General features: G+C 52.6%; 2 protein-coding genes across 2 annotated transcripts; both read left to right on the forward strand.

Annotated features, from left to right (window-relative positions):
- The first annotated feature begins 3,992 nt into the window (after positions 1-3,992).
- Kcna7 (potassium voltage-gated channel subfamily A member 7) lies at positions 3,993-7,830 on the forward strand. Its single transcript, XM_027420637.2, has 2 exons — positions 3,993-4,653; positions 7,015-7,830. The coding sequence occupies exons 1-2, from the start codon at positions 4,096-4,098 to the stop codon at positions 7,828-7,830; spliced, it is 1,374 nt and encodes a 457-aa protein (XP_027276438.2). The 5' UTR covers positions 3,993-4,095.
- A 4,150-nt stretch (positions 7,831-11,980) lies between these two features.
- On the forward strand, positions 11,981-14,748 carry LOC113836309 (neurotrophin-4). The gene is made up of 3 exons (XM_027420634.2): positions 11,981-12,114; positions 12,509-12,632; positions 13,401-14,748. The coding sequence occupies exon 3, from the start codon at positions 13,412-13,414 to the stop codon at positions 14,039-14,041; it is 630 nt and encodes a 209-aa protein (XP_027276435.1). The 5' UTR covers positions 11,981-12,114; positions 12,509-12,632; positions 13,401-13,411; the 3' UTR covers positions 14,042-14,748.
- The last annotated feature ends 43 nt before the right edge of the window (positions 14,749-14,791 follow it).

Below are 14,791 nucleotides of genomic sequence, written 5' to 3' on the forward strand. Positions count from 1 at the left end.
CAATGCTTGATCATCAAGCACACACATATCCAGCTTTCTGCTGTTCGCTCATAAATATCAATAACTATCCAGGTAACCAGGACAACATTCCCCAACTCACTTAAGCCTTCACTTAAGCATTTCATAGTCTATTTTCCATATGAAGTAATAGTCTAAGGTCCCAGTTGAAAAGTTTCTACACCCCAATAAGCCTCTCTGCCGATGCAGGAATCCAAGCCCACATTTAATGGAGACAATGCTCCCGGATGGCCTTGAGGAGACAGGAATGGGAAACTGGAAAAGCCACAAGTCTGTTCTCTGGGGGACACTTTAAATACCCTGTGGGAGTTGTTTTGAGTATCTCTGAGGGAGGGGCCATCATTTGGCAGGCTTTCTGAGAGCATCAGCGTTTGGAGGGAGGTGGGGGAGGGGACTTGGGTAAAACCTCCACCATAACATCCCAGACTCTTTGGATGCCAGGGGCTGGGGCAAAGCTTCCACCATAAAACCAGTGATTAGGGGATGGACATTTGCTTCCACATTGTAGACATAGAACTAGCAGCAAGGATCCCAGCTGTTTTAGCCAGAGTTCTATTGCTGTGAAGAGATTCCATTACCACAGCAATTCTCTCTTTTGGTGGGGGAGGGGACTCAAGACAGGGTTTCTCTGTGGCTTTGGAGGCTGTCCTGGAACTCTCTCTGTAGACCAGGCTGGTCTCGAACTCACAGAGATCCACCTGCCTCTGTTTCCAGACTGCTGGGACTAAAGGTGTGCGCCAACACCTGGCTCCATAGCAACTCTTATAAAGGAAAACAACTGGGGGGCTGGTTTACAGTTCCATAGGTTTATTCCATTATTGTCATGGCAGGAAGCATGGCGGCATACAGGCAGACATGGTGCTGGAGAGGGAGTAGAGTCCTACATCTGGTTTCTCAGGCAACAGGAAGAGATAATGAGTCACTAAGCCTAGCACCAGCTTCTGAAACCTCAATGCCCACCCCCCAGTGACATAATTCCTCTAAACAGATCACACCTTCTAATAGAATTGGGCAGGGCCATGGTCTGAGTCTGTACAGGACAAGTTTCTTACTCCAACCTTTGAGAAGAGAAGCATCATGTCAGTCGGGGTGCACTGTGTAGCGCAGGTCTATTGAAGGAAGAAGGCACTCCAAGATGAAATCTTAAGGCAATAGCAGGAAGGTCCAGCCTCTTCTGATGGACTGAACCCTGAACAGCTGTATAAGGATGTATTTATTGAAAGTTACACAAAGTATTTCCTCATACAAAGGTCCCTAATCTAATTTACATGTCTTACTAAAGGAAAGTATCACATGCCTCCAGGATTAATTCTTTATTTGGTATCGCCTGTAATACATAATGATACAAGAGCCTCAGGTGTGCCTGAGGTGTCCTGTGACCAAAGTCATCAGATGGCTGTAATGACCCTTCAGCAAAACAATCACTGTTTCCACAAGGATTCTTCAAGGTCAAAGTACTTCTATAAAACAAAACAAAAACAAAAAACCCACCCGCACTACACAGTGCACCCCAACAATGGCAAATAGTAACATGGACCTTAAAAAAAATTTATTAGCCTGGTGTTGATGGCTCAGCCTTTAGTCCCAGCACTGGGGAGGCAGAGGCAGGTGGGTCTCTGTGAGTTTGAGACCAGCTTGGTCTACAAGAGCTAGTTCCAGGACAACCTCCAAAGCCACAAGAGAAACCCTGCCTCGAAAAAAACAAAAAAATAAATAAATAACAAATAAAAATTAATAATTTATTGCCGGACGTTGGTGGCACACGCCTTTAATCCCAGCACTCGGCAGGCAGAGGCAGGCTGATTGCTGTGAGTTCGAGGCCAGCCTGGTCTCCAGAGCGAATGCCAGGATAGGCTCCAAAGCTAAATAGAGAAACCCTGTCTCGAAAAACCAAATAAATAATAATAATAATATAATAATAATAATAAGAATTTATTTAACTTTATTTTATGTGCATTGGTGTGGGGGTGTCAAATCCGCTGCCATGTAGGTGCTGGGAATGAACCCAGGTCCTCTGGAAAAGCAGCCAGTGCTCTTAACTGCTGAGCCATCTCTCCACCCCAGATAACATGGGTGATGAAGTGTTCTAATGTCATTTCAGCTCCCCAGACACCCACCCCAAAAAGTGTAGAGAATGTGAGAGAATTCACGAGGGTCGGGTTTAACACACAGCATCTTCAAATGGTGGCAATGAAGAGCTAAAGACACACTGGGGAAGGAGACGGCTGAGCCTTGAGATGCAAGTTATTATCCCAGCCACTCTTGAGTGAGGCTAGAGGATTGCCAGTTCAAAGCCCACAGAATGAGTTCAAAATCAGCCTAGGAAACTTAGCAAGATTTCGTCTCAACACAAAACAAAACAAACAAAAAGAAAGGACTGGAAAAATAGCTCAATGGTAGGGCTCTTCTCTAGTCAGAGGTGGACACTGAATGTCCTCTCTTACTCTCCACATTATTTGGAGACAGTTTCTCTCACTGAACTGGAGCCCACAGACTCAGCTACACTGGCTGGCCAGCAAGTCAAGGGATCCTCCTATCTCTCTCTTCCCAGCGCTGCCATGACCAGTTTTTTTAATACACGGTCTCACTGTGGAACTTGATGAGTAGATCCGGCTGGCCACAAACCCAGAGGTCTGCTTGTCTCTGCCTCATGAGTGCTAGTATTAAAAGCGTGTGACAGCACACATAGTCTCATAACTGACTTTTTGGGAGGTGGGGGGCAGAGGCAGGAGGATCTCTGTGAGTCCCAGAAAGACAGACATAAATAAAGCTGGGTTTAGTTAGGAATTGCATCTTTTGGTGCATGTCTCCGTCCCGCCAGCAGAGGGCGTGCAGGATACCTTTCCCTGATAGTTGACTAGGTATCAAAGCCCTTTACCTCCCTACCCCATCAGACGAGACTATTTTTTACCCTGTGTCATTAGACACCGGTGGCTGGAAGCCCATCCTCTGTCTGCCCTTCGGCTCCTGACAGTGACCCTGCCCATCTCCCCGCCGACTCCAGACCCTTCCCTGCAAGCCAGGCCTCCTCTGTCGCCATTCTTAGCTTCAGCCTAGGCGTTCCTTATTAATCTCAAAACGCAGAAATTCTAAGTTCAAACTCTGGTGCTCTGAGCGTCTAGGGAGCCATCCGGAGCACAGACGCAACTGTGAACAGTTGCAGAAGAGGCCATGAGAATTCGGCAAGCACCCGGGTTGCTGCCCCAGAGCTCCTTGGGAGTGATGGTTAGAGATGCAAAGGAAATAAACACACATGACTCCAGACACACAGATATTCTTTGAGAAATACTAGGCAAAAAAAGAAAGGCAGCAACGAATCCAGGCGTGGTGGTACACATCTGTCATTCCAGCTGTTGGGAGGCAGAGGCAAGAGTATTGCAAGACTGAGACCAGCCTGACTCGGTGTCAATAAAAAGTAGAATAATAAAAGGCAGAGAGATACAGAGCTCCTAGCCAGAGGGATAGATATGAGCGGCGACTGGTAAAGCGGATACCACCCCCCAACGCAATAGCCGAGGAGGACAGACTAGAGATGGAGAGATGGAAACTGCAGATAGACGCCATGACTCGTGACTGTCATCCCAGCAATCCGAAGGATGAGGCAGGAGGATGGCCACGAGTTCGCGGTCAGCTTAAGTTACAAACTGAGAAGACTGTCTAAACAACAAATAAATAGCCGTGATGGCATACACCTATAATCCCAGCATTTGGGAGGTGGAGGCGGGGAGGGGGGGCGCATAAATTCAAGGTCATTTCAGATAAACAGAGTCCTAGGCCACTTTGGGCGACATAAGATCCTATGTCATGAAACCAAAAGCCAAACAAATGAAGATGACTATAAGGGAAGGTTCACGGAACCCACGGAACCGGGGGTGGCCGTGGGAGAAGCAGAAGTGGCAACAGCAGAGGGCGCCCTGCGCCCCGCGGGGTCACGCCGCCCCCTCCCCCTCGCCCTGGCCGGACTTTCCGTGCTATTTTTACGCGCGGACACCGGACACCCGGCTGGGGCGGCTGCGGCACCGGGGCCGGGCGTCGGGGCCACAAGTCCGTCCGCCGGTCGTCCGGGCTGTGCGCGCCATGGAGCCGCGGTGCCCGCCGCCCTGCGGCTGCTGCGAGCGGCTGGTGCTCAACGTGGCTGGGCTGCGCTTCGAGACCCGTGCGCGCACGCTCGGCCGCTTCCCGGATACGCTGCTGGGGGACCCGGTACGCCGCAGCCGCTTCTACGACGGCGCGCGCCGCGAGTACTTCTTCGACCGACACCGACCAAGCTTCGACGCGGTGCTCTACTACTACCAGTCCGGCGGGCGGCTGAGACGGCCGGCGCACGTGCCGCTCGACGTCTTCCTGGAGGAGGTGTCCTTCTACGGGCTGGGCGCCGCGGCGTTGGCACGGCTGCGGGAGGACGAGGGCTGCGCGGTGCCTCCAGAACGGCCGCTGCCGCGCCACGCCTTTGCGCGCCAGCTCTGGCTGCTCTTTGAGTTCCCCGAGAGCTCGCAGGCTGCGCGAGTGCTCGCCGTGGTCTCAGTGCTCGTCATCCTGGTCTCCATCGTGGTCTTTTGCCTCGAGACGCTGCCAGACTTCCGCGACGACCGCGATGACCCGGGGCTCGCGCCGCTGGCGGCTGCCACTGGCCCGGTGAGGGGCGGGGATTTCGGGAGGGCCGGGGCGGGGCCTTGGAAGACCTGGCCAGTCAGAAGGTGCGGCCAGGGGCACTAAAAATCGCAGAAGCAAGCTGTGCTGCTTCATATGTGAATCCCAACACTCAGGAGACCGAGACAGGGGGATTGCCACGAGTTAAAGGCCAGTATGGGTTACTGTATAAGGCCCTGCCTCGAAACAACCTAGCAGTGACTGAGGTTGTGGCTCAGAGGTAGACAATCTGCTCAGTGAGGGACTGGGATGTGCTCAGTGGTAGATCTTCTGCATGGTCACAAAGTGAAGGGTTGGGGTTTGTGGGACTCAGTGGAGAGCTGCTGCCTACCACCACACTGAGAGGGACCTGGAGAGACGGCTCAGCCGTTTAAAGCACTGACTGTGGACCTAGATTCAATTCCCAGCACCCACATGGTGACTCACAACCATCTGAAACTCCAGTTCCTTGGGATCTGATGCCGGCTTCTGGGTTCCTTGAACACCAAGGCACACACGTGGTGCATAGACATACATGCAGGCAAACCACCCAATCACATAAAATAAATAAGTTTAAAGAGTCGCCCAAAAGCCGGGCGTTGGTGGTGCAGGCCTTTAATCCCAGCACTCGGGAGGCAGAGGCAGGCGGATCTCTGTGAGTTCGAGGCCAGCCTGGTCTCCAGAGCGAGCGCCAGGGTAGGCTCCAAAACCACACAGAGAAACCCTGTCTCGAAAGACCAAAAAAAAAAGTAGCCCAGTGAGGGGTGTGGTTGAGTCTCTGCCTAGAGGAACTTGGATCTTGGCTCGGTGTAGAGCTCCTGCTAAAAATCCATTAGTGAGGGGCTGGAGAACAATGGAGAACAGTTTGCCACGCATGTGCAAGGCCCCGAGGTCCGTCTCTAACAGTGTGAAATGAGCATGTGGGATCAAAGAGACTGCAGTGTCTGTGCATCTGGCAGAGAGATAGGAAAGATGAACTATCAGGCCAGGGCCAACAGTGAAGGAGCTGGAGCTGAGCATGGCAGGTTGCTGTGTGGGACTGAGCGGCAATTTGCACAGAATCAGGCTGGGGGGTGGAGCTGAGGGCCATACCGCAAAATATATAACCATTCTGAACCATTATAGTCTGGGCTGGGTTGAAGACAACGGGAAAGATGAGGCATGCAGCGGAAGGTAGAGCCAGAGCAGAGCACCGCCTTGGTGATTCAACACTGGGGAGTGGGCAAAATACCGGAAGGAATGGTTCTCCCCGAACAACCATAAGATCAGGAGTTCCCACCAGTGAAAGAGGCTGTATTTTGGTTTAATTACTAAAAAAATATTAATATGGGAAAAATAAGTTATAAGGGTCTCATTATGTAGCCCAGGGTGGTCTGGAACTTGCTATATAGACCAAGAATGGACTTAAACTCACAAAGATCCAACTGTTTCTGCCTTCTGAGTTCTATGGCTGAAAGTGCGTTCTATGGCTCCTGGCCTTGTTTTAATTTTTGATGTACTGTGGTGGAATCTAGGACATTAGGCAGATACTCTCACTGATCCAAGCCCCCAGACCCTCATTGGATAATGCTTGAACCACACCACCAGCCCCTCACTGGGGGATTCTAGTCAGGAACATTATCACCGATCCACACCCCTACACCCCTAACCCTTCTTAGAGGGGTTCTAAGCAGGGACTGTGTCATTGAACTACATCCCAGCCCTCTTCACTTTATTTTTTTCCAGACAGGGTTTCTCTGTGTAGCTTTGGAGCCTATCCTGGCACTTGCTGTGGAGACCAGGCTGGCCTCAAACTCATATAGATCCACCTGCCTCTGCCTCCCAAGTGCTGGGATTAAAGGTGTGCGCCACCAATGCCCGGCTGCCCTCTTTATTTTTTAATGTATTTTTAAACATTATTTTATTTTATGTGTATGGGCATTTTCCTGCATGCACAGATATGTCCACCACATGCATGTCTGGTGCCATGGACCCCCTAAACTGAAATTACAGACAGTTGTGAGCTGCCATGTGTGTGTTGGGAATTGACCCAGGTCCTCTAGAGGAGCATCCAGTGCTCTCAACTGCTGAGCCATCTCTCCAGCCCCTCACTTTTTATTTTAAGATGGAATTTCACTAGCTCTGCCTTGAATTTACTTCTCCTGCATCAGTCTCCTGAGTATGGAATGACAGGCTTGTATCACCAGGCCCAGGAGACACGACATTTTTGTATGTAGGTCTGAAGAGCAGAAAGTTGGCTATCCAAAGACAGCTCCTAGGGTCCTGGGTTGTATAGGACAGTCGGATCCTTGGGAACTGGTACTTTGAAACTGACAGTGACTAAGGGTGTTGGCCTGTTTCTGTAACCCCTTTCTGTCCCCTCTGCAGTTCCTCGCTCGGCTGAATGGTTCCAGCTCCATGCCAGGTGCTCCTTCCCGTCTGCCCTTCAGTGATCCGTTCTTTGTGGTGGAGACCCTATGTATCTGCTGGTTCTCCTTTGAGCTGCTGGTGCGTCTGGTGGCCTGCCCAAGCAAAGCCATATTTTTCAAGAATGTGATGAACCTTATCGACTTCGTGGCCATCCTGCCTTACTTTGTGGCACTGGGCACAGAGCTAGCCCGGCAGCGGGGTGTAGGTCAGCCAGCTATGTCCCTGGCCATCCTAAGGGTCATCCGATTGGTACGAGTTTTCCGTATCTTCAAGCTATCCAGGCATTCGAAGGGCCTACAGATCTTGGGTCAGACGCTTCGGGCCTCTATGCGTGAGCTAGGCCTCCTCATCTTCTTCCTCTTCATCGGTGTGGTCCTCTTCTCCAGTGCAGTCTACTTTGCTGAAGTAGACCGGGTGGACACCCATTTCACCAGCATCCCGGAGTCCTTCTGGTGGGCAGTGGTCACTATGACCACAGTTGGCTACGGAGACATGGCACCCGTCACTGTGGGTGGCAAGATCGTGGGCTCTCTGTGTGCCATTGCGGGGGTGCTCACCATTTCTCTGCCCGTACCTGTCATCGTCTCCAACTTTAGCTACTTTTACCATCGGGAGACAGAGGGTGAAGAGGCAGGGATGTACAGCCATGTGGACACACAGCCCTGCGTCACACTGGAGGGCAAAGCTAATGGGGGGCTAGTGGACACTGAGGTGCCGGAACTCCTACCACCACTCTGGCCCCCTGCTGGAAAACACATGGTGACCGAGGTGTGAGGCATGGCTGGGGCCTTCAGGAAGCAGTGGGGTGGGAGGGACTGCAGGGCACGTGCTGGGTTGAGGAACAGAGACTGGATGTGGATTTGTGTCACGTGGTGTCTCCTGGGGGGCCTTAAGTAGACATGAATGACCAGGATATGGGTTGAGTCCAGGGGTTCCCCATCAGTTGTACAAACTTCCAGGGGCCCCTATGGGTAGCACTGAAAGAGGCCTGTCATAAGTTGTGCCTTTCCTGGGTCTATGTGGGGTCTCATTCAAGTGTATGATGACCAGTTATGTGGCTTTGAGGCCCCTAGGGCCATGTTGGCTCCATTGTTAAGAGTGATCTTGTGGCTGCGTAGGCACATACAGAAGTTATGTAGGGAGGCATAGAAGAGTGTATGGATTTGTGCTTCTAGGACCCAGGTTATTTTGGGTTCTTTGAGCTCTGGAGCCTTGCAGACAGAATATGATCACTCTGGGTCCTGATGGGAAAAACTGTGTTAGAGTATAAGAGGTAGAAGGAGGGAGGCAGAGATCCAGAGAGTAAGGGACCCAAATAACAGTTCTCTGTGATGTATAGTGTTATAGGGCTGGAATCTGTTTAGAGCCATGCAGAGCTGATGTGTGTGGAATTGTGTGACAGTGTGAGTCTCCTAATAGCCATACAGTTGAGTCTGATGACTTCTTTAGTCTCATGGGACCATGCTGACTCGTGTCAATCTGAGTCCCGTGGGAGTGTATGTGAGGGCCATAGGGTCATAGGATCATGTTAAGTAGTAGCATCAGGGCCCAAAGATAAACAACACAGATAAAACTAACTGTAAGGGAGCAAGCATGGGCACATAGGTGGCCTATTGAACAAGCTTGCTCAGAGATATGCACTGTAGAGCCAGTAATTTCTGCCTCCCTGGGTCCCCTGCCCCATTCATCTGGAGAGGCTCTGTGGGGACTAGCAGTCAACTTACCTTGTTCATTTGGGGCCCAGCTTTATGCTGCCTTGAGCTGTAGTAGGGTTTCTAAGACTGGAGCCACAAGGGAAGGAAAACACTTGGACCAGACATGACAGGCAGACAGAGATCTAGAGAGGAGAGAAGGGAAGGGGGGGGGAGAGGGGGAGAGGGAGGAGGAAGGGAAAGAGAGATCCAGAGAGAGGAAACCAAGAGTGAGGGATGGGCACAGAGTGGCGGATGTCAGACATGCAGGATGAGGCAAAGATGTATTAAAGAGAAGAGAGACAGGAGAGGGAGAGAGAGAGAGCAGAAACCATGGTAGCCTTGAGCCCAAGGGTCACCCTTTCTGTTCTCTGAGTCATAACAGACTCTAAGCCATGGCGTCAGCACCCCTCACAGCCAAGGAAGGTCACCATACTCCTGGAGGTGCTCTATGTTTCCTAGGGCAGAAACCCAAGGCTGTAAAATGTTGTGGTGTCCCCCAAGGTCACCCAGAACGTCATAGGGCCACCAGGACTGGTAGCAGGTGGCCTGCTTGTGACACCCCCACAGCTTCTGGTGTGCAGGCATTGCTGGAGGCCACTGGTCCTGTGTCTTCTCCTTTTGTTTTGTCCTTTGAGACAGGGTTGGTCCTTCTGTGTAACTCCAGCTATCCTAGACCTGAGTATGTAGACCTGGATGGTTTTGAACTCGCAGAGATCCTCCTGCTTCTGCCTCCGGAGTGCTGAGGATTAAAAGTGTGGGCAAGGCCATGCATCTCATAGGGGGAAGCTGATATTAGAGGGAACAACATTACCCTAGGCTACAGAGAGAAATATTTTTGGAGTCTTCTGGGATTGAGAGAAATTTTGGGGAAGAGGAGAGATTACAATCACTAACAGAGTTCAAGGAATTTGACTGGCATTAACTTATTAAAACCTGTTCATGGTGCTCAGTGTTGGTTGAGTTATTTTTGATAAGGATGTCACCTGCTTCAGTCATATGAACTATTGCTTAAGACCAGAGAGTGAAGCATCTCAGGGGGGCTGCTGGGAGGATATGCCTCCTCTGAGGTGTCAGATATCAGGGGAAGATGTGAAAAGGATCCTCTTTATCACCAGCCATCTTGCCATACAAGAGAAAGGAGGGATAGTGGGCACGGCATGATGTGACAGACATGACAGAATCTTAGGGTGGTTGCTTCACTTTAACATAGACTCACATTCAGTCATAGAAATGGAGACTGGCAGTCTGAAGAGATGGCTCAGAGGTTAAGAGCACTGACTGCTCTTCCAGAGGTCCTGAGTTCAATTCCCAGCAACCACATGGTGGCTCACAACCATCTGTTATGAGATCTGGTGCCCTCTTCTGGTGTGCAGATATACATGGAAGCAGAATGTTGTATACATAATAAATAAATAAAATCTTTAAAAAAAAAAAGAAAAGAAAAGAAAAGGAGACTGGCCAGAGACCAAAGACTGAGATGTAGGACACAGACTGAATCACAGAATACACGGAAGAGATGATGGGTGCAGAGGAAGCATGGCCTGGAGAGGAGATACAAGCCAGCAGAAGAGAAGCAGGAGACCAGGACAGGGGGGAGAGAGAGAGAAGAGAGAAGGGAGGGGGAGGAAGGGGGAGGGAGAGGAGACCAAGAACAGAGACAAAACTTCCCTCTTCGTTTTACAGACTTCTCCTTTGACTCCTAATTCCTTGGCAGGGATGGCTGTGTCAGGAAAAAATGAACGGTCACAAGGGTGACCCAGATGGACACTCAGGCTAGGAAGTGTCCCTTCCCACCTCCAATAAACAACTGGAGTGGGCTCTGAGTCACCCTGGCTGGGATGGCAATTTAAGGGGAAAACCCTAATCCGGGGACACCCTTCTTGCCACTTTGCCATGCTAAATTTAGGTCGGGAGGATGGGTGCTGGGTGACCCCCCTCAATGTAAGTGTCAGCTTTCTTCCTAAATATAGCTCCCCCTCCAGGGGAGCCAGAGTCCTAGAGAGGGGCATAGGAGAGCAAAGGGCCCTGCCACCCAAGGGACCATCCAGCTGCAGTGATGCTGGCACTGCTTGAGGTCTCTCCCGCCTTTGTTTCCCAGGTCCACTTCTTGGGCCGTTTCCCTCCCTCGACTGGGTTTTTGTCCTCTCTGTCTTCTTTCTTCTCTTTCCTGACTGTTTGAATAGGCAGGCCACAGTTCTTAAAGCCCACCATGTATGTTCTCCTCACTCTAATTACCTTGAAGTTTTCTGTCTGCCCTAAGACTCCCTGGTCCCCAGCCAGGAAATTCCAGGATAGAAGACTGTGTGGGGGAGCCCCCACAGTCACTGTCTCTAGGCATTGGGCCTTATCACTGCATAGGCCCAGCTGGCTAATGTCTGGCAGGGAGATCCAAGAGGGGAGACAGGAGCAGAGGGTGGGAACCTGCACTAGACACCATAGCAATTCCAGACCTGAACCGGGGACTGAAGGGAAAGGCTGGGGCCTGGATCCCTGTGTCTGAAGGAGGAGGGCTGGAGCTTGCACCCTTAGGTCTGGAGGAGGAGGCCTGGGGTCTGCACCCCTAGGTCTGAGGGAGGAGGGGCGGGGTCTGAACTCCAGTGTCTGATGGAGGAGGGCTATAGCCTAGTCTCCTGGAACTCAAGTCCCGAGGCCAGGCTTCCGAGGTGCCGGCACTCGCGTGCTAGGCGGGATCCCCCGCCCCTCCTCCCTCCGCCGTCGGGCGCCGCCCCGCCTCCTCCCAGACCCAGGCCCTCCCAAGCTCAAACGGCGAGTAGCCGGCTAGCAGCGGGCGTCCGAGCTGCCAGCGAGCCGGAGGAGGAGCCGCGGCGGCGCTAAGGACAGCCGGGGAGCAGAGAAGGGCGCCCCAGGTAAGAGCTCCGCGCCTCCTCTGGCGGATTCTGCCGTCCAGGTCGCCCAGCCCCCGGGTAGGGAGGGGCGGGGGCGGGGCCGACAGGGGCGGGGCTTGGCGGAGGAAACTGAGGCAGGACGGAAGTGTCCAAATGGTGGAGCAGATCCCCTCCAACCGACTCAGGAGTAGGGATCCCCAGTCCAATTTTCCTAGATGGAGAAGCAGGGAGTCCCCATCTATAAGCACCTTGAAGGAGGGGCCGTAACCTCAGAACCTGTGGGTCTGAGGGAGCAGGCAGCTGGAGTCCAGGAAGCCTAGTCTGCAGGAGGAGGCTCCTGGGGAACCAGGACACCGTGGCTGAGGGAGGATGGTTCTGGGGCCTTGGACCTCTGGGTCTGAGAAAGGAGGCGGCAGCGGGTACCCGCACTCCTGTGTTGGCGTGGTCAACCTCTGCCCTTGTTCACACTCCACACTTGCCATTCTCCATCTCGGAGCCTGGCCAGCCAGACACTCCAGGTATGCGCAGTCGGAGTCTTGGGCGGGCCCTGGCCTGTCCTGCGAGGAGCTAACATTCCAGGAAGCAGCCTCAGGGACCCAGAGCCCTGAGCGTGGGCCGGCAGGGACCCGGGTGTCCGGGCCAGCCCCACCCCCGCCGCGTCCGGTGGAGGAACGGGAGGAGGGGATGCAATCTCTTCCAGTTGCCTCACCTGCCACTCCTTTCTGCCCCCCCATCTGCTTTCCATCCCTCCAGAGCTGTCACCTGCACCGGGAAGGGGCCTCTGGATGTACCCTGGAGTCTTCTCCAGGGTACCCTAGGTTTTCAAAGACATTGGAAAGGGTGGCTTTTTATGGGGGGCGGGGCGTGCCCTTCCCCCATCTGCCTATGTAACCGGTTTCCTTCTTCCCACAGGTGGTTGCCCCCTTCCTCTCCTGAGATGTCAGGGAGGAGACTACCTGTATCCTACACAGGGGCCCCACAGAGCCTGGGGGCCCCCACTCCCAGAGTGCCTAGGAGGTGGAGGTGCTGCTGACAGGTCTGGTATTCATTCACCTGCTGCTTTCCAGCCCTGGCCCAGCTTCTAGAATGTTCTAGTCTCTCCATCTCCCTTCCTCCCAGCATCTCCCAGCACCTGGGTCAGTCTCACACTCAGGGGTATCAAGGCCCAGCAAGCTCCTCTGGGAGATATATATATATATATATATATATATATATATATATATATATATATATATATCCATCCAAATGTCATTGCTCAGAATCCAAATCTTTTTCGTTTGTTTTTTTTTTCGAGACAGGGTTTCTCTGTGTAGCTTTGGAGCCTATCCTAGCACTCGCTCTGGAGACACAGAGATCCTCCCGCCTCTGCCTCCCGAGTGCTGGGATTAAAGGCGTCCGCCACCAACACCCGGCCAGAATCCAAATCTTACCCATGCCACTTGCTAGCTGTGACCCTGTAGAAATCACTTCTCCTTTGTTTCACTGTACAGCCCTGGCTGGTGTGGAACTCATTGTGTAAATAGGCCTGACCTCAAAATCAAACGTGTGGCCATCTTCCTGCCTCTGCCTCCTAGGTGCTGAGATTACAGGGGTCCATCACCACACCCAGCTTTGGCTGTTGGTTCACACTAACTGAATAGTTATTATTAATCTAAAAGCTGAGCATTCCCCAAGTTCTAGAACACAGGGTGCCCCCTAGGATCCTCCCCCAGTCGGCCATGCGGAGAGCCGCTGTGGGGGGGGGGTGTGACTTATACTACCCAGGTGTCTTCTTTCTCTAACGACAGCCTTTCTCCATCTTCAGGTGTGCAAGCCATGCTCCCTCACTACTCCTGGTCTCTCATCCTCTTCCTTTTCCTCCTCCCCGGCGTCCCCATGGAGCCCCAATCCCCATCCTCCACCTTGCCCCCATTTCTGGCCCCTGAGTGGGACCTCCTGTCTCCCCGCGTGGCCCTGTCAAGGGGCGCCCCTGCTGGCCCCCCGCTCCTCTTCCTGCTAGAGGCCGGAGCCTATGGGGACCCGGCAGGTACCCCGGCCAACCGCAGCCGGCGTGGTGTGAGTGAGACTGCGCCCGCGAGCCGCCGGGGCGAGCTGGCAGTGTGCGACGCAGTGAGTGGCTGGGTGACCGACCGGCGGACGGCTGTGGACTTGCGTGGGCGAGAGGTGGAGGTGCTAGACGAGGTGCCTGCAGCAGGTGGCAGTCCCCTGCGTCAGTACTTCTTCGAGACGCGCTGCAAGGCCGAAAGCGCTGGGGAAGGTGGCCCGGGTGTTGGCGGAGGGGGTTGTCGCGGTGTGGACCGGAGGCACTGGCTCTCCGAATGCAAGGCCAAGCAGTCCTATGTGCGGGCGTTGACTGCAGACTCCCAGGGCCGAGTGGGCTGGCGCTGGATTCGGATCGACACAGCTTGCGTCTGCACGCTCCTTAGCCGAACAGGCAGGGCCTGAGAACCACAGCTTGGGAACTGCTCAGGTTGAGGAAAGAAAAGAGCTGGATGCTAAAGGACCTCAGAGGCGATCTGGATGCTCCACTTTGCCTTTTGATTGAGAACTGAAAAAAAAATCATATCTCTTACATTTTGAGAGCTCCATCTATGTGGAATGTTTGATGAGACCAAACAGGGTTTTGAGGAATGAATAAGAGTTCTCCTGGAGGAAACTGACAGCAATAATAATAGCCAATGTTTGCTATCTACTGTTTGTTAGAACTAATACATGACTCTGCTGACTACCATCCAACTTCGGAGGGCCCTGACTCAAGAGAGACAAGGAAAGAATGTATGAAAAGTGATGACTGAGCAGGCTGTGCCTCAGTAGGTGACAGTCTGTTTGCCTAGCATACACCAAGTTCTGGGCTCTGTCCTGAGTACTACCATCATAAATCATGTACAGTGGCAGACATCTGCAATGCCAGCACTTGGGTGGTAAAGGCAGGCAGATCAGGAGTTCACAGTCATCTCTAGCTACACAAGGAATTTGAGGCCAGCCTTGTCTACATGAGAAACTATCTCAAAAAAAAAAAAAAAAAAAAAAAAAGGAAGAGAAAGAAAAAATGAAAAGGAGTGGGGCTTTGTTGTGATCCTAATGCTTGGGAGGCTGCAGACAGAGGATTGCCTCTAGTTCCAGGGCAGCCTGGGCTATATAGACAAATTTACAGGGGCGGGGGGGGGGGGGGGGGGAGGGGGGACACACTAAGAA

Source organism: Cricetulus griseus, chromosome 6, assembly GCF_003668045.3.
Source record: "Cricetulus griseus strain 17A/GY chromosome 6, alternate assembly CriGri-PICRH-1.0, whole genome shotgun sequence".
NCBI classification, from domain to species: Eukaryota; Metazoa; Chordata; class Mammalia; order Rodentia; family Cricetidae; genus Cricetulus; species Cricetulus griseus.

Bases quoted from the DNA above. Each gene is read 5' to 3' on its own strand.
- Kcna7 (XM_027420637.2), top strand. From the start codon at position 4,096: ATGGAGCCGCGGTGCCCGCCGCCCTGCGGCTGCTGCGAGCGGCTGGTG. The intron at 4,654-7,014 runs GTGAGGGGCGGG...TCCCCTCTGCAG, and splicing joins TGGCGGCTGCCACTGGCCCG to TTCCTCGCTCGGCTGAATGG.
- LOC113836309 (XM_027420634.2), top strand. From the start codon at position 13,412: ATGCTCCCTCACTACTCCTGGTCTCTCATCCTCTTCCTTTTCCTCCTC.